The sequence below is a fragment of the Homarus americanus genome, unplaced genomic scaffold, assembly GCF_018991925.1.
Source record: "Homarus americanus isolate GMGI-L3 unplaced genomic scaffold, GMGI_Hamer_2.0 scaffold14720, whole genome shotgun sequence".
Taxonomy (NCBI): Eukaryota; Metazoa; Arthropoda; class Malacostraca; order Decapoda; family Nephropidae; genus Homarus; species Homarus americanus.
Genome location: NW_024724088.1, coordinates 689347 through 712961, shown reverse-complemented (window position 1 = coordinate 712961; position 23615 = coordinate 689347). Strand labels below are relative to the sequence as shown.

The 23615-nt window shown below is 44.0% G+C and overlaps 1 protein-coding gene across 4 annotated transcripts; it reads left to right on the top strand.

The window, feature by feature from the left end:
- The first annotated feature begins 751 nt into the window (after nucleotides 1-751).
- On the top strand, nucleotides 752-11602 carry LOC121864037 (carbohydrate sulfotransferase 1-like). Of its 4 annotated transcripts, XR_006088536.1 has the most exons (7): nucleotides 752-969; nucleotides 3499-3612; nucleotides 3864-4480; nucleotides 5152-5210; nucleotides 5730-6226; nucleotides 8168-8279; nucleotides 8497-8797. XR_006088536.1 is itself a non-coding variant. In XM_042362934.1 (6 exons), the coding sequence occupies exons 2-6, from the start codon at nucleotides 3534-3536 to the stop codon at nucleotides 11279-11281; spliced, it is 1116 nt and encodes a 371-aa protein (XP_042218868.1). In that variant the 5' UTR covers nucleotides 758-969; nucleotides 3499-3533; the 3' UTR covers nucleotides 11282-11602. The 4 variants fall into 4 exon arrangements, 3 of the variants coding, with proteins under 3 accessions (XP_042218869.1, XP_042218868.1, XP_042218867.1); XM_042362934.1 differs by lacking the exons at nucleotides 8168-8279; nucleotides 8497-8797 and adding an exon at nucleotides 11050-11602 and having other exon boundaries at nucleotides 758-969; nucleotides 5730-5858; XM_042362933.1 differs by lacking the exons at nucleotides 8168-8279; nucleotides 8497-8797 and having other exon boundaries at nucleotides 952-1053; nucleotides 5730-7412.
- Nucleotides 11603-23615: the final 12013 nt, after the last annotated feature.

The window sequence follows — 23615 nt, the reverse complement described above, 5'->3', positions numbered from 1 at the left end:
CCCACCTCTTCCCCTCTCTCCAATATAAGGTTCGATTAAAACGTATCCGTAATCCATTTGCTCGTAAACGCTCCTTTTGCTTACACCATGAATTCCTCCTCCTCCTCTCATCCTGGGCAGTCCCGTTTATACCCAATAGGGGCTGGGTATAAACGGGACTGCCCAGTGCCCAGTATGGGCCAATAGGCCCGCTGCAGTTTCCTCCATTCTTATGTGTCAGGGAAGGTGTCTATCTGTGGAGGGGTGGGGGGGTTCCCTCTAGCGCTGCCCAGATTAAAATACTACAGTTACAACAGGATGAGAGGAGGAGGAGGAGGAACTCATGGTGTCAGCAAAAGGAGCGTTTACGAGCAAATGGATTACGGATACACCGCTCTTCTCTCCCTCCCATCACTATAGGATTGGCAACACTAAGTGGTAACGCGAGAGTGGACTCACCTTTACGGTACTGTACCTGGTAAGGTCAGGTCAGGTCATTGTTGGAACAGAAAAGTCAGGGATCAGGTCAGCTGTGACGTCACGTTATGGTCAGTGTGTCTGTATAAAGTTGAAAATCCGAAGTCAAGTTCGTGGCTTCGAAGCCGAAACATTTAGAAAGTTTCGAAGGAGAAGCCCGGTCCAAGAAAGCCTGGCTTCCATATACCGAAGCCGAAGCCGAGACCGAAGCCGGCCTCTGCTCATGACTGCAGAGTATTGAGCAAATCTGAGTTACCAGGTTGTAGCGGCGTGTGTGGCTACGAGTTGATGTACACGATCACTTCTCATCTCTTTTTACGTGATAAGTCTGATCATAAACAGTCACTGGTAACCGAGAGAAAATGTTAAATAAATTATCGTGTGGAGACGTGAAGGAAATATTGGTGGAATTAAATGAACAAGCGGCGTGTGGCGCTTGTGATAGTGCTGCAGTCTCCTTGTCACTGACTGACTCACCACACTACGTCTCACAGGCTGGTGATCACTCGTGAGGTAAATGTCTCGTGTTGTGATTATATCTATTAGTGTGTTATTATATTACCCACTAACCTTATGGTGTACGTCACTTCCTTAAAGGTAACGTACTGCATGTGTCCTAGTTATCCCCTTACTATTGTTGTAACACTTCACGTTAACCTTCCCCTTGTTGAAGACGTGTGTATGTGTGCGTGGGTGTGTTTATGTATGTGCGTGTGTCTTTATGTGTGTGTGTGTACCAATGTTAGTAAACTAAAGCCAAATAAGTCGCCAGGTCCAGATGAGATATTTAACATAAGAACATAAGAAAATAAGGAGTCTGCAATAGGCCGGTTGGCCTGTGCATGGCAGCTCCTGTCGAGAGTTACTACCACTCTCTATCATCCACGAATCTATCTAGCCTCCTTTTGAAACTTTCCAGAGTTCCCGCACTTACTACAAAGTTGCTAAGCTTTTTCCACTCGTCCACCACCCTATTTGTGAACCAGTTTCTTCCTATCTCCCTCCTAAACCTAAACTTATCCAACTTGAATCCGTTGCTCCGAGTCCTATCCTGCTCGGATATTATAAGAACTTTATCTATATCCCCTTTATTGATTCCTTTCACCCACTTAAATACTTCTATCATATCTCCCCGCACTCTTTGTCTTTCTAGGGAATGCAAGTTAAGTTTCTTTAGCCTATCCTGATATGGAAGGTTTCTAAGTCCCGGAATCATTTTTGTCATTCTTCGCTGCACCGACTCTAGTGAATTTATATCCATTCTATAATAGGGGCACCAGAACTGAACCGCATAATCGAGGTGTGGCCTGACTAGCGCAAGATATAGTTGCAATAAGACCTCTGCACTCTTGTTACTTACACTTCTAGGCATAAAACCCAATACTCTGTTTGCCTTATTTCGAACATTAACGCACTGTTTTCTAGGCCGTAGGTCCGGGCTTACAAGTACCCCAAGGTCTCTTTCACAAGTCGACTTCTCTAGGTTGATGTTGTTAAGGCTGTATGCTGGAGTATGCCCTTAAGAAACTTTTTTAATATGTCATTAAAAATAGATGTAGTACCAGGAAGCAATAGTATTAAAATCAGTTCGAGATGTCCACCTCGAGAAGCACAAATTGATGTATGATTCCCAGCATGGCTTCACAAATCTATTATAATTCTTTTCAACTGTTCTCGAATCAGTGGTTGACGGATATGATTATAATGTGGTTTATCTTGAGTTTAGCAAAGCCTTCGACAGGGTCCCCCATGAAAGGCTAATACGTAAAGTGGAGGCTCAGGAGTCAGTCAATTGGAGGAGATATTCTAAAGTGGATAAGGGCGTGGTTACAGGGACTAGAAACAGCGAGAAAGCATCAACGGCACTAAATCCGACTGGGGTAACGTCACTAGTGGAGTACCCCAAGGCTCAGTACTTGGACCATTACTATTTATTATATACATAAACGACATAGACATATGCGTAGACAACAATTTAAGTATATTTTTTGACGACACTAAAATATGACGAGGACTCTGAACAATTACAGGAAGACCTGCACAAAGTTTTCTTATGGTCTGAAAAAATGGCAGATGAAACAAACAAGTACCAAGGCTGGGAAATGTAAATAGGGAAACAGTTAACAGCCAAGTACAGTATCATAACAACATGAGAGAGTAAACACTGATTAGGAAACAGAGTAGTAGAGGAGTGGAACAAGTTGCTGAACACCAACGTCACTGGGAAGCTCTAAATACACAGTTGGATGGGTATATACAGTAGTGATATGGGCTGGGTGTAAACGGGGCTGCCTATAGTATGGGTCAATAGGGCCGCTGCAGAGTGTGTGTGTGTGTGTGTGTGTGTGTATTGGTTGCTCGGGGGATAAATACAATATCAATACTGCACGCGATTTACTTCAGATCAGATCAATGTGAGACAAGCGGTGAGTACAGCACTGCTCCGTCCATTATCGCTCACTCTGTAAACACACAAGTCATCTTGGCTGACACTCGTAGATTAGTTACTATAGTGTGTTAACTGTATCATAATTGGACTATACACCTCTATCATATCGCCCCTCACTCTACGTCTCTCGAGGGAGTGCAAATTAAGAAGCTTTAACCTGTCTCTGTACTCAAGGTTCCTGATGCCCGGGATTAGTCTTGTCATTCTCCTCTGAATTCTTTCCAAGGATTCTATATCCATTCTGTAATACGGTGACCAGAACTGAACTGCGTAATTCAAGTGAGGTCTCACAAAAACGAAGGTAACTTTTTACCTGTTATTAATGACGCCAGGTGTTGCGGGCTTCATTAATGAGTCAGTGAGTCGGGACCTATAACACTTAGTGACTCAAAACACATTTCACGACGACTATTAATGATAAGTGACTCATATCAGGTGTTGGAACATATGAGAGAGAGAGAGAGAGAGAGAGAGAGAGAGAGAGAGAGAGAGAGATATATGATCCATAATCTCACATCAAAATTTAATGACACAAAATGGCCACCACCTCACGAAGTATATTACCATGTCATATTTTATTTTCTCTCTTCCAGGTGTTTACTAAGACATACACACATACACACTTGACATGTCACGGAAGATCATCATTTCCAGTATATCAGTCGCCATCACTGTAATATTGGTAGTCCACTTTATGCTGTATGAGGGTAAGACTTATATCCTTTCTTTTAACCTTGAATCCCCCCCCCCCCCAACCAGGGCGATGAAGAATCTTTAGATAATGACTGAACAGTTTATAATTATCATCAATATAATTATAATACTTCAACAAGAGTTTAAGTTCAGCTGGACCCTCGTGAAGACATGATTCCTATGACTTTATCTAATATTTAAGATTATTGTTCTTATCTACACCTGTAACGTGAATTAATAATGATGTTGTTTACACTCTTCACAGACAATATCTTCCCGCTGGACCTGATGCCTTGGTCACGAGAATATGACATTAGCGAGGTAACAGTCAACCCCAACTATACACACACAACAGAGCCCACGAGGACGCACCAACCAGGTAATATTTTGGTTCTCAGCTCAGAAGGAAGAAGTGGATCTAGCTTTTTAGGCTCACTGGTCGCCTCACTGGGACGAAACATGTATTTCTTTGAGCCAATAAGAACCCTGGAATACGATATACCCTCCACTATTACCAAAGAAATGATGGTGACCGAACTAAGGAGAATTTATCACTGTGAAATGAGAGACAACATGATTGATAGTGATAGTTATAAGTCAACTATTTATTATCAACATACGGTTGGGTGTGGGAGACCTTATCGTGTAATGAAGAGGAAGAAGGAGGAAATTAGAATGGCAAGACGAATATGTAACAGAATGCCAGTGAAGATTATCAAGACCATTAGGTGTCGTCTACAGTGGATATCTGAGCTACTACAAGACACCGAGTTGGATCTGAAGGTGATTCATCTGGTGCGGGATCCTCGAGGAATTCTTCTATCAGTGCATAATTCTTATGGTGGAGATGTCTCGACCCACGTGTGTTCTTCGTTATTCCAGGTGAGACAACGACTATGTATGTTTGTATGTTTCATCCCTGGTTAGGCGTGAGGGGAGGGGGGTTGTAATCCAGTGTGATCCACCAAGCATGGAAGGCAGGATGAAGGTCATATAATTAAGAATAAACAGGAGATTAAACAAACTATTAGTTCCCTTCCTTCGTCAAAAAGTTAAACTGAAAAAAAATAGCCATGACGTCAAAAAATAAAGAATAAAAAAAATTATCACATAGAAATTAAAGAAATAATTTCCATTAATTTGTAGCAACAGAAACAAAATTTAAACCTATTTGAGAGAAACGTCAATTGTTTCTTAAAATTTAAATTATGGATTATTTTATTGTTTTAAGTGTAACAAATACAAACATCACAAAATGGATACAATTCTCACAGGAAACTCGTCAAGTGAAGTGTTCCGTCAGGAGCAGTTACCTGGAGGAACTTGCCCTCTGTGTTTAACTCTTTCACTACGGCGTCGCCACACTTAAACACTTTATTTGGCCAACACTAGACGATTTTATTCAGCTCAGAGGGGACCCCGTACACAAGTGGTTAAAAGCAAGAGTAATTTAAAATCTGTGATCTTTGATGGAGTTTAATATATATATATTTTTTGACTGAAGTATGATATAGTTTTATTGATGATGAGATATTCTTTTATTTACGTTTCAGGATCTACAACAGCAACAGTATATGAAGGAGAAATTTCCCAACAGCTACTTCTTTGTTAGGTGAGTACATACCAGTATACTGTTAAATACTGTAGATGCCAGTATACTTGTTATATATGCCAGTATATCGTTAAGCATACATGCCATCATCTGAAGTAGACACCAAGATGTTATTAACTAGGTGTTGGTTATATCCTTCTGAAGGTTTATGCTGTAAGTCGTTAAGACAGATGATATGAGTTACAGATTTTTGAAGAACATATAACAAGATCAAGTGTTAACACATTATACGCTCACTTGATGCGATGTATTCAGCAACATGAGGAGGTCATCCTTTATAGGGTGTCACCAGGTCATGTGTCAGGTGTGAGGACCAGTACAGCTTAGGTGTCGGGTGTGAGGACCAGTACACCAGGTCATGTGTCAGGTGTGAGGACCAGTACAGCTTAGGTGTCGGGTGTGAGGACCAGTACACCAGGTCATGTGTCAGGTGTGAGGACCAGTACAGCTTAGGTGTCAGGTGTGAGGACCAGTACACCAGGTCATGTGTCAGGTAAAGTAAGACTCGACATGTTACAGGTATGAAGACCTGTGTCAGGATCCTTACGGCAAGACCAGCGAAATATTCAGGTTCCTGAAGGGAGAAGGGAATGTCTCCAGTAGCACTAACTCCTCTTCTTCAGCGTCTCCGTCACAAGATATCCCCAGGTGCGTCCGTGAGTTCCTTCATACTCATATGGAGAAAACTGTGCACAACTCTTATAGCACCTTCCGGAACACAGCCACAACCTGGCAGAAGTGGAGGTCGTCGATCTCCCAGAAGTCACTGATGACCTGGGAACGAGAATGCTCCGACGTCCTTCACATGATGGGCCACAGGATCTTTGGGAGTGTTGACAACGCCAGGAACCTTTCATTGTCCTTGTTTGTTGGGGCGTGAGGACAACAGGATGTGTGTAGGAGTACCAGGATAGAAATATGTAAACCTGAGGTCAAAAGTTCGCTCCCTCCCAAACTGAAGCAGCTTCGACCCCAAATGGGACAAAACAACACGCCCGCACCAGATGACAGTCAAGGTAAGTCAGCTCGGAGACTCATTCCCGTCACTCAGTTTCACCACAGGGAGCGAACCTTTGTCCCCAACTGTACCATTTAATATCAAGTTATCTGGTGTGGCAATAACAGAATGGCTCTTGAAATATTCGGTCCTGAAAATTTGGTCTCGAACCTAAATTAACCTAACCCAATTTTCTAGGACCCAATATTCAGGACTCAATTTCCCAGGCTCAATAATTTTCTAGGATCAAATCTTGTGAACCATATCTTGAAGTACAATCAACCTGTATAATACTTATGATAAAGAGTTCTTAGGTCATTGTCTGTAATTCTGTATATGAGTAAAATTTGTGTATTTGTCAGTCACTGTCGTCTCCCGTGTTTATATATTGATCAATGTTGTGTACTTGCTCCAAAAATTATCTTCACGGAGGGGGACGGATGAATTTCAGAATGAACACTGTGACTCCTGTTATCTCGGTAGGGTTGTCAAAATGCTTCGTCCGTTGTGTTATATTGTCTCACACAAAATCGTGAAGATACTTTTTTTGGTGTGAATGTATCCATACACTTTTGAGTTAGTTAACATAAACAATGAGATTTTCATCACCAGATTATCAAGCATTTAAATGAAAGATTCTTCGGATCAGCTGAAAATTAGCCCCCCCCCCCCCACATATCACCTGATATTTAAGCACCCTAATGTCACCTGGGGGATTAGGGTACAATATGTCAATTAAAAGTTAGATTAGTTTAAATAGGTGAGCTTTAGGGTGGTTAATATTAAGATAAAACAAGCTGTGGTTAATTTAGGCTAGGTTAAGTTAGCATTAGCGTTAGAATGGTTAAACTGAAGGTGAAATAAGCTGGTGGTTAGCTCAGGTGATCTGCTCCATCTATACGTAACTATTACCCTCAGTTTAATACCTTCTTGAAGTCCATCCACAAGCACCAGAAATAATTTCACTTTTGTCTCAATGTGAAGAATATTTTAAGTTATCCATTCAATACACAGTTACCTGAAGGGTTAAACCATCGTCCTCAAAGGGTTAAACCATAATTTACAAGGGATTAAGACAGTTCAGTTTTATCTAAGAAAGTTAAGTTTAAATAAGCTCAGTTATGTTTAGTCTTGTTCACTTACAGGTAAATACAAAGTTTAATTATTGACCATTACTAAGGTGCAAGATTAAATGATTATAAACATCTCTCTTTCATTACTAACCTAACCTGACTTGACTAATCTGACTAACCCGATTAACCTCACCTAACCTAAACTGATGATCATTTATTGATGTGGAATATCAAAACGGCTTCATCATTGTGAGTGTGAAGGGAAAACCACCTGTGCCTCATAGGTAGAGCATTAGTTTCACACCTGTGCACTGATTCTCTTGCACCTGGTGGGAAACACAACCAGTCGTATCTGTTGTGGCAAGAGACACAGACACGTGTATTCTCTGTATAGCTGTCGAGTTCAACTAACCTTCAACATAACATAACCTACGACTGGGTCTCAGATCCCACTGCTTGGTTTTAAGTTATTTCGTTGAACCGCATTACTACTTTTGTTAACGTTCAGTGTGAGTTACTGTTCTTGTGTCCAGTGTTCAATTACTGTTGTTATGAACATTCAGAACTAGAGAAAAAAAAGTTCATTTTACCAGAATAATACAAAATACAAAGTGAACAACTACAGCAATATTTACACGACTGAATCTTTACAATGCTACAACACGCTACATAATATACTACATAATCCCTTTAAAGTGAAATTCAACCCTTTATAACTTACTCATTAACAAGACAACATCCTGTAGTTAATTATACAGAAACTTACTCTCTTCTCTTGCTGTAGTTACATTTATTTCGTATTTTCATGTAGTTCCCTGTGCCGGCCCATGATAGCTGTGGAGAAGGGAGTGTTTTATTGCTTGACGTTATTATTTTCTCTGTTTCAGGAAGCATACGAGAGAACCATGTCAAGAAGAGTGTCCATATTCCCCATCTTCGTAATGTTTATCATAGTCTTCACGTGTGGTTGGCTGAGTATTGCCTTATTGGTGTTGGAAAGTAAGGCTACCGTATTATTTTCATGTTATAATATTTAATGTGGGGGCTATGTGGGGGTGATGGAGTGGGAGTGTGGAGGTGTAGTGCCACTATAAACAGGGTACCATAAGGTGTAGTGCCACTGTAAACAAGGTGCCATAATATCCTAGTAAAGGTTAGAGATTTCATTGTTTACATGTGATGTTGTTTGAGTTAATGGTGGCCACTCCCTTAACAGGTACATGTGTTGAGCACGTTAACCGTAACTACCATACGGATCGTTTCCAGGCATCAAAAAACCTCAACGACCATCAACCGCTACGTAAGGTCGTTAACCACCAGGAACTAGCCGAGTTTAACGAGCATCAACCACCACACAAGGTCGTTAATTACCAGTTACATGACGACCTCAACGACAATCAACTACCAAATGACCTCAACAACAACCAGACACAAGACAACAATATCGACCACCAACCACCACACGATCACCAATCACCACACGACCACCAACCACCACACGATCACCAACCACCACACGATCACCAACCACCACACGATAACCAATCACCACACGACCACCAATCACCACACGACCACCAATCACCACGACCACCAATCACCACACGATCACCAACCACCACACGATAACCAATCACCACACGACCACCAACCACCACACGACCACCAACCACCACACGATCACCAATCACCACACGACCACCAACCACCACACGATCACCAATCACCACACGATAACCAATCACCACACGACCACCAATCACCACACGACCACCAATCACCACGATCACCAACCACCACACGATAACCAATCACCACGACCACCAACCACCACACGACCACCAACCACCACACGATCACCAATCACCACACGACCACCAACCACCACACGATCACCAACCACCACACGATAACCAATCACCACACGACCACCAACCACCACACGATCACCAACCACCACACGATAACCAATCACCACACGACCACCAATCACCACACGACCACCAATCACCACACCAATACCCCAAGAACATTTTAATTCTCAGCTCAGCAGGAAGAAGTGGATCCAGCTTCTTAGGTTCACTGGTCGCCTCACTGGGAAGAACAATGTATATATTTGAGCCAATAAGAACCTTGCCCACAAACTCCACAGAAAACTATTCGACGCCAGACATCCTATCAGAACTAAAGAGAGATTTTAAGTGTAAATTCCTATACAGTATGCGGGAAGCTGAACAATTCGGTGAAACATTTTATTACAGAAACTCGTCTGACTGTGGTCCGCCCTACCAGGAAATAAGGAAATCGATCAAAGCAATACAGAAGGCAAGTCGAGTGTGTAATAGTTTGCCAGTGAGGATTATTAAGACCATAAGGTGTCGTCTACAGTGGATATCTGAGCTATTACAAAACACTAACATGGATCTGAAGGTGATCCATTTGATGCGGGATCCTAGAGCTGTTAAGCTGTCCATGGAGAAGGTTTATTTTACTCCTCCTTTAAGGAAATCCGTCTGTCTAAACATGCTGCAGGTAAGATGATGATTGGTATTTTTCTTTATACATTTAATATTATTAAAATGTATATTATTATTAGTTTTAGGCTAGTGTTGGGTGCCAGTAGTCATCCACACTGAGGTTCGTTAACATAAACAGCAATTAGTTACGTTGAAAATTTCCTGACATATATTTCCTTAAACTTTTTCTTAAAATTTCATCAAAATCTCACTGTAGATAATTTTAGACATGATACTAATTAAATTTCTTGAGATAAACATTGTTAAGAATCTGACTAAATTATCTTATAAATAACTTCTACATTTTAAGAAGTAACTTTTATTTTGTTTAGTTTGTTTTATTTTTATTTGTAACTTGTTCATGTTTACGACTTTCATCCTTCCAGGACTTACAACACAAAGACTACATGCTGACACATTTTCCTAAGAGATACATGTTTATGAGGTGAGTACAGCTTAGGTGTCAGGTGAGGACCAGTACAGCTTAGGTGTCAGGTGTGAGGACCAGTACAGCTTAGGTGTGAGGACCAGTACAGCTTAGGTGTCAGGTGAGGACCAGTACAGCTTAGGTGTCAGGTGTGAGGTCCAGTACAGCTTAGGTGTGAGGACCAGTACAGCTTAGGTGTGAGGACCAGTACAGCTTAGGTGTGAGGACCAGTACAGCTTAGGTGTCAGATGTGAGGACCAGTACAGCTTAGGTGTCAGGTGTGAGGACCAGTACAGCTTAGGTGTCAGGTGTGAGGACCAGTACACCAGGTCATGTGTCAGGTGTGAGGACCAGTACACCAGGTCATGTGTCAGGTGTGAGGACCAGTACACCAGGTCATGTGTCAGGTGTGAGGACCAGTACACCAGGTCATGTGTCAGGTGTGAGGACCAGTACACCAGGTCATGTGTCAGGTGTGAGGACCAGTACACCAGGTCATGTGTCAGGTGTGAGGACCAGTACACCAGGTCATGTGTCAGGTGTGAGGACCAGTACACCAGGTCATGTGTCAGGTGTGAGGACCAGTACACCAGGTCATGTGTCAGGTGTGAGGACCAGTACACCAGGTCATGTGTCAGGTGTGAGGACCAGTACACCAGGTCATGTGTCAGGTGAAGTAAGACTCATCATGTTACAGGTATGAAGACCTGTGTCAGGATCCTTACGGCAAGACCAGCGAAATATTCAGGTTCCTGAAGGGAGAAGGGAAGGTCTCCAGTAGCACTAACTCCTCTTCTTCAGCGTCTCCGTCACAAGATATCCCCAGGTGCGTCCAGGAGTTCCTTCATACTCATATGCACAATGCTAAGGGCAACCCTTATAGCACCTACCGGAACACAGCCACAACCTGGCAGAAGTGGAGGTCGTCGATCTCCCAGAAGTCACTGATGACCTGGGAACGAGAATGCTCCGACGTCCTTCACATGATGGGCCACAGGATCTTCGGGAGTGTTGACAACGCCAGGAACCTTTCATTGTCCTTGTTTGTTGGGGCGTGAGGACAACAGGATGTGTGTAGGAGTACCAGGAAGGTGTACTGAGCTACCCAAGGCCTTCTCAAGTCTGTTCACTCGAAGCTTGCAACTGAGGCCTCGGGTCAGTTTGTAACAGGGCAGCTGATTACTTCACCTCCTTTTGACAGCGTGATGAACTAAGAGTCTCCTCGGAACGAACCAACAACCCTTAAGGCAGGAGACGAGTGTTCTATCCACTTACCCACCACATCCCATTTTTAACCATTCTCACAGGTTTCATACATTGATGTGTTTTATCTCATTATTCTGTATAAAATCCATAAATAATATATATATAAGAACCAACATTGTCTCCTTTATGTGACGATGATCTTCCCTAGATTTAGGCGTGAAATCGGTAAACACTGGTTTGGAAACAGAGTAGTGGATGAATGGAACAAGTTACCAAATATCATCATTAACTCGAATACGCTGAATAGCTTCAAACATAGGTTGGATGCTTATATGAGCAATAGGGGTTGGGTGTAAACGGGACTGCCCAGTATGGACCAATAGGCCCGCTGCAGTTTCCTCCATTCTTATGTTCATTGAGATAATCATTCACTGATCACCTGCCTGGCGGTATACTGTACAGTATAGGGTGAGGAGAGGTGATGGTCCTGCTCTCTCTCTCTCACTAAGGACATCTGTACCGTCACTTAATAATATAAGAAATAAATTATACCAACACCACCTTAAATATACACATTACAAGTGATAGGTTTACGCTGGTGACTTAACAGGGAGTTCCATATAGAGAGAAAATAATTGAGAGATGGCAAATGAAAAGCCAGTTTTATGGAGAAGTTCATTCTGATTGGTGGATATAAAGTTGATTTATATTAAGTTGATAGTTCCACGAAACCACTTAGGTATATACATGTAAGGAATGTTGTGTATATATATTATGTTTAAATAAGGATATAGAAAATTTGAATATTCGGATCATATGAAGTTTAGCCCCCCCCAGCTTATTTAACCTGTAAACACCTGAACCACTAGAAGGACTCTCGGAACTACTCATCTATCCCAACTTAACATACCGTAACCAAACTAAACGCCGTCAAACAAAACTTAACCCAACCATCACGTCAGAACGCATCAAAAATTTAACAACACATTGAAAATATTATCATGAGTCACTGACAGTCGGAGGTGTTGACTCATACAACATCTGGTGAGTCATGACGACGACGACTCACGCTGGGGTATCAACACGACTCGGGGCCCAAAAAAAGCAAGCATGAAGTCTCTGTGTTTCCCAATTAGGCGGTGTAATGCTGCTGCGCTTCGCCTTGCAACAGAGGGTGTAAAGGGGTGTCCAATAAACTAGCGTCCTGCTCTGTGTGGGGTAAATCTGTGTATGAATCTTTGGCAACACTGATCCAGGCATAATATGGTTACTGTGAGGGCCACCCCATGGTCCTGGAGCCCCGGTAAACAGGACCCTATAACTCTGAGGGTCACCCTATGGTCCTGCAGTCCCGGTAAACAGGACCCTATAACTCAAAGGGCCCCCATGGTTCTGGAGCCCCGGTAAACAGGACCCTATAACTCCAAGGGTCACCATGGTCCTGCAGCCCCGGTAAACAGGACCCTATAACTCAAGGGGCCCCATGGTTCTGGAGTCCCGGTAAACAGGACCCTATAACTGTGAGGGCCCCCATGGTCGTGGCACCCCGGTAAACAAAGTCCCGCTGATGTTCTGAGAGCCGTGGGAACCAAGACGCCGGTGATGGTCGGACAATACCCCGAATCCTGCCGTGATGGTCCACGTCCGGGGAGGGTGTTGGGTCCCAGCTAATGTTATCATGGTGTTTGGGGGTAGTGAGCCGGGCTGGGGGTGTAGAGGGCCAGGTAGGGAGGTGTAGAGGGCCTGGTTGGGGTGTAGAGGGCCTGGTAGGGGTGTAGAGGGCCAGGTAGGGGTGTAGAGGACCAGGTAGGGAGGTGTAGAGGGCCAGGTAGGGAGGTGTAGAGGGCCTGGTTGGGGTGTAGAGGGCCGGGCTGAGGGTGTAGAGGGCCTGGTTGGGGTGTAGAGATCCCACAACTTATTCCGAGCACCACACCCAGTCCCAAGCACCACACCTTGTCCCTTGTCAAGACCACACTGGGGTAATGTATGTATTGACCAATCAGGACTAGGTGTTGTGGTCCCAGGGCGGTGGTGGAGGTAGCAGGGGGTGGCGGAGAGGAAACTCACTACATCACTGGGTTGTCACCTTAAACAATAAGGGGGTCATTATACCACTGGGAGGAAGGTTACCTGGGAGGTGAGGTGATCCAGGTGGGAGTGATATTTATAACACTACCCGAGGCACCAGTACTGCCACGAGCCGCAAACATCACCATGAAAGACGCCAGGTAAGACACTCAGGTAAGTAAAGGTGAGGACAACACACCTGACCACAGAGACGCGAAAATAAAGGGAAAATTTATGGGATATTCTGTTAAGTTAAAGATGGTGTGATAAATATAGAGATTACTGAAGCTGTGACATGGGGAAACATTAAGCCTTGGTCATGGGAGAGTGGTCAGATCCCTATCAGAGGTGGAGGGTCAGGTGAGGTCAGTGTGGTGCCCCGTTAGTGACCCAACACGTGCCGGGGTCCACGACCTCTGGTTTAATGACCTCAAGGAACAAGTTCATCACCGGGTTTGTTGTGGTTATTCTTTTGCCATTTAACTTTTGAGCTATATTAGAGATCACATGAAGATTATCCACCCAAAACTAACCTAACCCCCTCAGGTATCATTAGGGTGATTAATCTTCAGGTGAAATAAACTGGAGGGACGAATCTTCAGGTGATCCCAAAATTGCAGTGAATATTTCTGGTTACGATTCATCCTCAGGCGGGAGAAACGCAGGAATAGTGAAGAAACAGGTAATCTATAGGTATATGAGGTAAACAAAAGCAGTAATAGTGAAGAAACAGGTAATCTATAGGTATATGAGGTAAACAAAAGCAGGAATAGTGAAACCGGAAGTGTTGGAGGCAGATGTTAGTGTACATTGAACTTTTATTATTATCGTCGGTTAGTTGATGGATGGCAGGTGTGTGTGGAGGTTATCATTAAGCTGTTATAGCACACCTGTATGTCAGCCTCTCTATCTGACTGTCTCACTATTTCTCTCTCTATTACTCTCTGCTTCTCTCTCTCTCTCTTTTTCTCTGTCCTTATGAACAATATAAACAATCATCTTGATATACTAAACCTAACCTTACCTAACAAATAGTAACAGTGAATTAAAACCATTTCACACACACACACACACACACACACACACACACACACACACAGTCACTCAAACATTCATCTGGAGTGGAGGCTCACACGTGTATGAAACAAGTAAGGTTCATTACTCTTGGCAGGTGTTGTTACTACTACGCCAATAACACAATTATGACGTAAGACGGAGACAATGGGACAGACGGAGACAATTGGACAGACGGAGACAAATGGACAGACTGACACTCCCCAAATACGGTCAACGCGGACGGACTAACCTACACACAACACCAGCGTCACGAGTCCATCTTAAGCGACAGACCTTAAGGGGTGATAAATTTGATCCCATTGTAACCAAACGACTTGCTTAATTTGACATCAGTGGTGAGATAAATGGTTGTGTTGTGATCCAGAGCAGTTTGTAGTGTTGTGATTACTTACATACATACATGGAGTAGGTAAGTTAACACACCTGACAGTGATTGAACACCAGCACATATTACAGGTGTTCTAAGGTGAGTTAATGGTGTTTGATCCTTCTTTGTGGTGCTGAGGAGCTGGTATAGGGGGACGACACGGAACAACATCCTCTTACACTCCTTTACGATCCTTCTAATGGCGCCACAGACAGGTACCATTAAGTTTTGTATCACACATGGATGTAGATAACGCCTCTCTGTATGATTGTATGGCAATGTATATCTGTATGAATATTTTGCCATACATATAATAACAAAGGAATCTGTTCATCAAGGTATAGATTTTGTTATACACACTGAGATTTGTTCTTCGTGAGATTTAGTTATGCACCCCCCCACCCCCCCTGTCGACCCTCTCCTCTGCTTTGAGTGGCGAATTGGGTAGGAAGGAGGGGTGGTTAACGCGGGGAACGGTGAACAGGGGTAGGATAGTGATCAGGGGAAGCGATGAACAAGGAGGAATCGGCAGTGAACAGTGTGGGGGGGGGGGTGAATTATATGTCAGTTATTATAAAACTCGTATTTGCATTGGATTTTCAGAGAGAGAGAGAGAGAGAGAGAGAGAGAGAGAGAGAGAGAGAGAGAGAACAATAGGTAGGTTATCATATTCCAGGTGTTCCTCTGAGCCACATAGCGTGAGAAACAACATACACATAACCACATTTCACTACCCACCACTACCTCCCAAAGACAAATAACGCTATAAAGTGATAAATGTTTGTTTTACACAATTTACCTAAGCATCTAGATCACGCATACATACACACACACATGCATATACTACCAGTCATAAACACACACACACTAGCAGCCACACCCCACAGAGGGAAAGGTGTGGCGTAGGAAGACAGGTATGGCGCGGGAGGACAGGTATGGCGCAGGTGGGCAGGTGCAGTGATGTTCGTACAGTAGGGTGGCCGAGGCCCTATATGGAGACAGGTTAATTACTGATGCTGACGACTCCCGTAGAGAGACAACACCTGGTGGGGGGGGAGGAGGAGGAGGAGGGGGGGAGGAGACTAGTTACTGAAGTGACTAGAGGATTTAGTGTGTGTGTCTGTGTGTGTGTGAGTGTGTGTCTGTGTGTGTGATAGATATTTCTTCAGTAATAATCGTCATATAAATTTACACTGATTCATGATGCATATTTATAGCAGAGGTAAATAACCAATTCTCTCTAACTCTCTCTTTCTCCCTGACTATGCACGCACACACTCTCACTCACACACTCTCACTCACACACTCTCCCTCCAGCACCTCACGCCAAACGTATGGTTCTCACGCAGCACAAAGGGACAACGTTGATCTCCCGCAGAGCTACTTATGTCCTGGGTCAGGTGAGGTCAATTCTCTATTGCTCGATGTGACCTCTCTGACCCCTTTGTTTCCCCCCCCCCCTTCAGGTGACAGGTTAAAGGCTTAATTAACTCGTTTTAAAGAACATATGAATGGAGGAAACTACAGCTAGCCTATAGGTCCTCACTAGGCAGCCCCGTTTACACCTGCCCCACTCCCACCCCACCTCACCCCACCTTACCCCTACCTTTTGGTCTTACCCCACTCCCCACCTACCTCACCCTACCTGCTCCTACCCTACCCTGCCCCGTCTCTACCCAAACTTACTCCTAGTGATGCATCAGTTCACTACCACAGGACACACTACACTGTTTTCATTGTTTACCACTGCTAATTCCATGTTTCTCAATGCATGTCTGGAACTAAACTCCCCCACCTCTGTGTGAAATTAGTCTTAGTTGGATTATTTCATCCATTTACTATGTGTCATGCTGCTTGTACATTTATGGGAGAGAGAGAGAGAGAGAGAGAGAGAGAGAGAGGAGAGAGTATTTGACGGGATGTGATCGAGTCTTCAGTTTGTTCCTGTCGTCTTGAGTCATTGACCAACACCTTTCCAAATAGAAAGTCATTTAACCCGAGTGTCTGTTTTTCCACTTCAGGTCAAGTCAGGTCAAGTAAGGTCAGGTCAAGGGCTTAAGAGGTTGTTAAGTGCTGGGCAGCTGCTGTTGGGGGGGGGGGCGGGGGAACTATCTCAATGGCCTGTGAGGTAAATAAGAGGTTTGTATATACACCTACTTCATGTAGTGTGGCCCTGGTGGTGTGGCTCAAGTGTGGCGCCGCAGGTAATTTAGCTGTTAGTATGACGCCGCAGATAGTGTGGCTGTAATGTGACGCCGCAGGTGATGTACCTGGCAGGCTGGAGTCTGGCCACACCTACCATCCCGTCACCCAAATTACGACTCAATAATTACACCTAATAACAGCCTCTGACCACTAAGGTCTGAGAGCGGCCCATAATGCCCTAAATTATGTATTGATCCAAACTAATATTACAGAGTATTTTAACCATTAACATGACTAATAAGATGATATACTGTGCCTTTTATCAGTCAATGGTGAGTTTTTTACACCAAGAGAGAGATTATATTGTCAAGTTTGGCTAAGAATTAGTTTGAGCGGTTGTGTTTTTTTTAAGGGCGGAGGAGAGAGAGTTTTAATTTTTTTGTAGTAAAGATTTTAATCGTAGGAAAAGGTGTGTGGTTAAGAGAGAGAGAGAGAGAGAGAGAGAGAGAGAGAGAGAGAGAGAGAGAGAGAGAGAGAGAGAGAGAGAGAGAGAATGTTTAGTTTAAGTTAGGCTAAATTATGTTAAGTCAGGTTAGGTTAGTTTATGTTATGTTAGAAAATAAGAATGGAGGAAACTGCAGTGGGTTATACTGGGCAGTCTCGTTTACACCCAACCCCTTATGTTTGAAGCTATCCAGCGTGTAACATCACCTGTCTTGTTCCTCCCTGCTGCTCTGACCACCTGAGTCCTTCTATGTTCACCATCCATTAACCTGTTGGTCCTGGCAATTAGCAGCCTGGGTCACTCTACCTGGTCTGTACTATATATGTAAAAAGATGCATTAGTCTGTGTGGCTTATCAATAATACCTTCTCTCCCCGTCAGTTCTTTCCCTCCATCACCATTCACCATTACTGTCACTACTATTACTGTCATCACCTCCTCCACCACAACTAGCATCATTACCGTCACCACTATTGCAGCTATTATCACCACTACTACCACCACCACCATCACCTCCCTCACCACCACCATCACCTCCCCCTCACCACCATCACCACCACTTCTCACCACCACCACCACCACCACCTCTCACCACCACCACCACCCTCACCCTCTCACCACCATCACCACCTCCCCCTCTCACCACCATCACCACCACCTCCCCCTCTCACCACCACCTCCCCCTCTCACCACACCACCACCAAACACGGCCCAGGCTATAGAAGACTTGTCAACAACCATCATAGCGTTTAATTATCACTCACAATGTAAATAATGTAAAAGAAAAACAAGACATCATGATGATTTACACCACCACCCCTACTGAGGACCCCTGTGGTAGGACCCATTAGTCATCGTCCTCAGCTCAACACTCTCTGAATACACTTACTGTATACTGCTGTTTGTGTGTGTGCTACTACTACTACTACTACTACTACTGCTGCTACTACTACTACTACTACTACTACTACTACTACTACTACTGCTACTACTACTACTACTACTGCTGCTACTACTTACACTAATACTTAAGGGTTTAAATTATCGTCCTTATGTCATCTTCCTCAAAGAGTTAAAATTCTTACACACTAATACTTACCTGTATCAGTGGTGGTGTAGTGTGGTGGTCAGGGAGGAGTCTTACCTGTTGCTTAATTAGACTTAACACAGGTTGAAGATCATATCAATAGGTGGTGTGTACAGGTGAGTGAGTAAGGCTAATGAGTGTGGTAGCCAGCGAGCCGAGCGGGGACACAGGTGAGTGAGTGTGTGGACAGGACATGGTGGGGGGGTGTCACAGGTGGAGAGAGAGAGAGGAGAGAGGAGAGAGAGAGAGAGAGAGACTGACTCACCTCCCCTCTAACTCTCCAGCTTGAGGGCACCTCATTGCCCTCCTGACTCTTGAGGGTAATCTCATTTGAGGTGCCATTGCAGTGTGAGGTTCCAACCCACACCCACTCCACCACACTACCACCCAACCACTCCACCACTCCACCACTCCACCACACTACCATTCTACCACCCCACCACACTACCACCCCACCACTCTACCACACTACCACACTACCACACTACCACTCCACCACTCCACCACTCTACCACTCCACCACTCTACCACTCCACCACTCTACCACACTACCACTCTACCACTCCACCACTCTACCACACCACCACTCCACCAAAAAATTCTTCCTCCATTTTCCATTACCACAAAATCCTTTACCGATATACTGAACTAGTAACAGTACCTTCACTATGGGACAAAATACCATAGTTTTCTCTGTGATCTTAAGGGTGAAGGAGTAATGGAAACACCTATGCAGACTAGACCATAAGAGCGCCAGAGCTTAACACTGTCTTGCCCCTCAACCAAATAATACAAAAGGGATTCTGGGGGAAGTTCTAAAATTTTCTTTTATGGTCGGCAGCCTAAAATTTTCTCAGCGGTAAATTGTGTTCTTGCCTCTGGTCGTGTCTTGGGCTTCGTTAAATATCTGTCTGTCTGTCTGTCTGTCTGTCTGTCTGTCTGTCTCTCTCATGACATCCATTAATTCACCACATTCCTCCCTCACTACCCACCTGCATTAACACATCTTCATCACTCATCACCCTTCACCACCACACCTTCCTCACCACCACACATACTACTACAGATCACCACCACCCTCCTTCTCTCCACCACCACCACCCACCCCCTCTCTCCACCACCACACCCTCTCTCCACCACCACACCCCCTTCACCACCACCCCCTTCTCTCCACCAACCATCTCCCTCACCTCTCCATCAATATCCAAAACCAACAAGAATTATTACCCATCGTTTTTCGCCTGTTGTCAAATATATCAGTTTAATGGTGTGATAATTCTGTCCCCTGAGACGATAACATATAGAAGTGGGTGTTATCAGGTGTGTATGGGTAGGAGGGAGGAGTAGGGATTGTCAAAGTCATATTAATTTGTTTTACGGTGCTAATTTGACAAGGAAAATATGGCCTGAGTTGTGTGAAAAATGCGAGAACCAACCAGGAGTTTATGTGAGAGAGAGAGAGAGAGAGAGAGAGAGAGAGAGAGAGAGAGAGAGAGAGAGAGAGAGAGAGAGAGAGAGAGAGAGAGAGTAGAAAGCAAAGACAGAAACAGACAGAAGTAGAGACACACAAAGACAGAGAGAGACAGAGAGCCACAGCATGCAACCAACACACTACCAATTTATCCATGACGTCAAAGTGAGGCGCTGACGTATTGTACTACATTTCAAGGCTCATATATTTATTACTCCCTTTAAGAAGAAAAATAAAAGGACTTACAGACACACGGACCAAAAAAAAAAAAGAACCAAGCTGGTGATCAGTTAGGTGTGTCGCGAGGCAGTGGACAGCTTAGACAGAAACTTACAACAGTGTTACGGTGAGATGAACAGTGTGACGGTAGTGTGACAGTAGTGTGACAGTATAGTGTAACATGTGTGAATATTCTGCTGTGATCGATGACTTCCTTCCTCCCTTCTTCACCTGTCACCAATTACCAATTACCACCTGTCACCAGTTACAGCACAACACAACACAACACAACACACACCACCACCATCACCTCACCACCACACCACCATCACCATCACCAACATATCACCAGAAGCACCAACATCAAGACACTCACTCACACGGACATAAATGGTGACATAGTGTTTGTGTACATCACCATCAATCACTCCTTCACCATTAACAAATTCTTATAAAGGAACACTGATGAACAACTTGTTATTTTAAGAACATTTACATCACCAGTATAGGATGTGTATGTATGTATGTATGTATGTATGTATGTATGTATGTATGTATGTATGTATGTATGTATGTATCTCTGTCTTTTAAGAACAGATCAAAGAAAAAAAATCCGGATAATTATTCACTAAAGAGACACAAGTGAGAAGAAGATAGAGAGATAAGAGACGAAGGGAAGTAGAGGAAGAAAGTGAGAAGGAGGGAGAGATAGAGGTAAAGAGAGAGAGATAATTTGTCTCGTTAATTATCGTGTTTGTCTCTTTTTTGTTGAATTTATACAGTTTAATTCTTCTTCTTCTTCTTCTTCTTCTTCTTATTCTTATTATTATTATTATTATTATTATTATTTTTATACACAAGAAAGTTATTTACCAAGTCGTAATAATTTCCAATATCAAATTTACTCTAATACAATCCTTCAGTAAAACCTAAATCTTAAGATAATTTTCTAATCTGACAAAAATTTAATAAAAAACAGTACCCATTGTTAGGCTGCTCAATTGCTCCTCTCCACCCACCTTACCAGTACCCAGCCTCGTATATAAACAAGGGTTAGTTTACCATCATTAAGGAACTACTGGTAATGACCTCAGAGGCACCGCGAGGGTTTGTGTGATTACTGGTGTGTTTATGTGATGACGTCAGTGTGTCACCTCCCGCTAAGATCTGCCGCATTTTGTAAACATTGACGGAGTAGGACGGGTGCTGGGAGCCACTAATGGGGTGCTATGTGAGGACTTTTCTAGCTTTCTGGTGTAGCATGTGACTTAAAACCTAACCTAACCTAACCTAACACAGGATCAAAGTCAATAATGTAAGTATCAGTAAGTAGTCGTGCAGAGGCGGGAGGTGAAGGTGGAGACTGTGGGAGCCTTGTGAGATAACAAAAAGCCTCTCTTAAGTTTCTATGTGACGGCTGTGTTACGGAGGGTGAGGTTGGCACTCTTTGGCTGTAACCAGAGAACCTGGAACTAGATGTAATGGGAAAGAGGTGGAGGGAAGAGAGAGAGAGGGTGGAAGGAGGGAGAGGGAGGGAAGGCCTCACTCACCACCCTCATGAGCACAGCCAGGGTGCCACAGTAGGGCCACTGTGTCTTGTACAGGCACCCTACACGACCTCTCCCTGGGAGGCACTGAGGTAGTCTTGTGGTTGTGGTTGGCAGGTTAGCCCTTACTGTTACACTATATGACCCGGTCACCTCAGCAGGCACTGATGGGTACTTCACTGTGGGTACTGGTAGACCTTCACTGGCACCTCGGGTTGGTACTGGTTGGCACCTTAAGTGGATCCATCCATCATTGAGACAGGGGGCGGGGGAAGGGATAATCTAAAGGAATAGGATCCTGATGGAAAATGTCCGAGCATCAGTACAGTACTTAGCTGTGACCTGCCACCACAGTCTTGGGCTGGGTATAGGGAAAGAGTAAGGTCACGTCGTTCGAATAGAGTTTATTGAGTTTGGTTGAGTGTTCTGTCGATGGAAAATCCATTTCTAGGGCAATCAATGAGGCAAGACAGAACCCAGAAAAGACCAAGAAGGTACCGTGCACCTCTGACTGCCACACACACACACACACACACACACACACACACACACACACACACACACACACACACAAAACAACAACATCAACAAACAACTCCCGCCTTGACTAATTCTTCCATTTCCTCTCTACTAAACAAGTCAGCGACCAGGTCCCACACCCAGAAGTTACCTTGATGTAGTGACGTTATAAATATGACAGATCTGGCGATAATTGGCAAAGAAAAATGACAAGACGCCTTCATCCATCACCCCGGGGAAGACCTCGTGACAGGGACAGTAGCTATGTGGCAGACGGACTGAGATACACCTCATTAACTATACGAATCTTTGAGAAAAAATGAGTAATGTCGGTGGTATAGTCACACACACACACACACACACACACACACACACACACACACACACACACACATCACCCCCCTCCCTTACCGTAGTCATCCGTAGAGGTACTGAGAGGAGTAAACATTGATGTCTAGGGGAAGAGGTACTTAGCTGACGTATATTGTAAACAAACTCCAGGACTGAACACACAGGACACGGGGAGCGACCCTCTGTTGACGACACAACCCTGATATATGATCATGATAAATAATACTGGATTAAACAAGGTAAACATGAGTCCTGGGGGGGCGTGGGCGTGAGGGTGTGGGCGTTTACGTGAGGGTGTGGGCGTGTATAAATTTATTAAATGGTGAGCAGAACGTCGACGGTGAAATGTGGGCGTATGAAAATGAAGAGCACCGAGGGCGTGTAATGAGGGTGTGGGCGTGTGTAAGTGGAGGGTGCGTAAAGGTGGAGGGCGTGTAGAAGTGGAGGGAGTATAAATTTAGTTTAATGAGGGAGGGAGAGAGGGAGAGGAGTGGAGGGTGGGAGTAATTATTCATAAATTGTAAAATGTAATACTGGTGATGGTGGTGATGATGGTGGTGATAGTGGTGATGATGGTGGTGATAGTGGTGGTGATGTTGGTGGTGATGTTGGTGGTGATAGTGGTGGTGATGTTGGTGGTGATGTTGGTGGTGATAGTGGTGGTGATGTTGGTGGTGATGATGGTGGTGATAGTGGTAGTGATGATGGTATTAGTAGTGGTGATGATGGTTGTGGTAGTGTTGATAGTGGTGGTGATAGTAGTGATGATAGTAGTGGTGATAGTGATGATGGTGGTGATAGTGATGATGGTGGGGATAGTGATGATGGTGGC

What these genes read in the sequence shown, in the direction of transcription:
- LOC121864037 (XM_042362934.1), top strand. Translation starts at nt 3,534, where the DNA reads ATGTCACGGAAGATCATCATTTCCAGTATATCAGTCGCCATCACTGTA. An exon ending in CCACTTTATGCTGTATGAGG is followed by an intron (nt 3,613 to 3,863) that starts GTAAGACTTATA and finishes CACTCTTCACAG; the next exon opens with ACAATATCTTCCCGCTGGAC. An exon ending in AACAGCTACTTCTTTGTTAG is followed by an intron (nt 5,211 to 5,729) that starts GTGAGTACATAC and finishes GACATGTTACAG; the next exon opens with GTATGAAGACCTGTGTCAGG.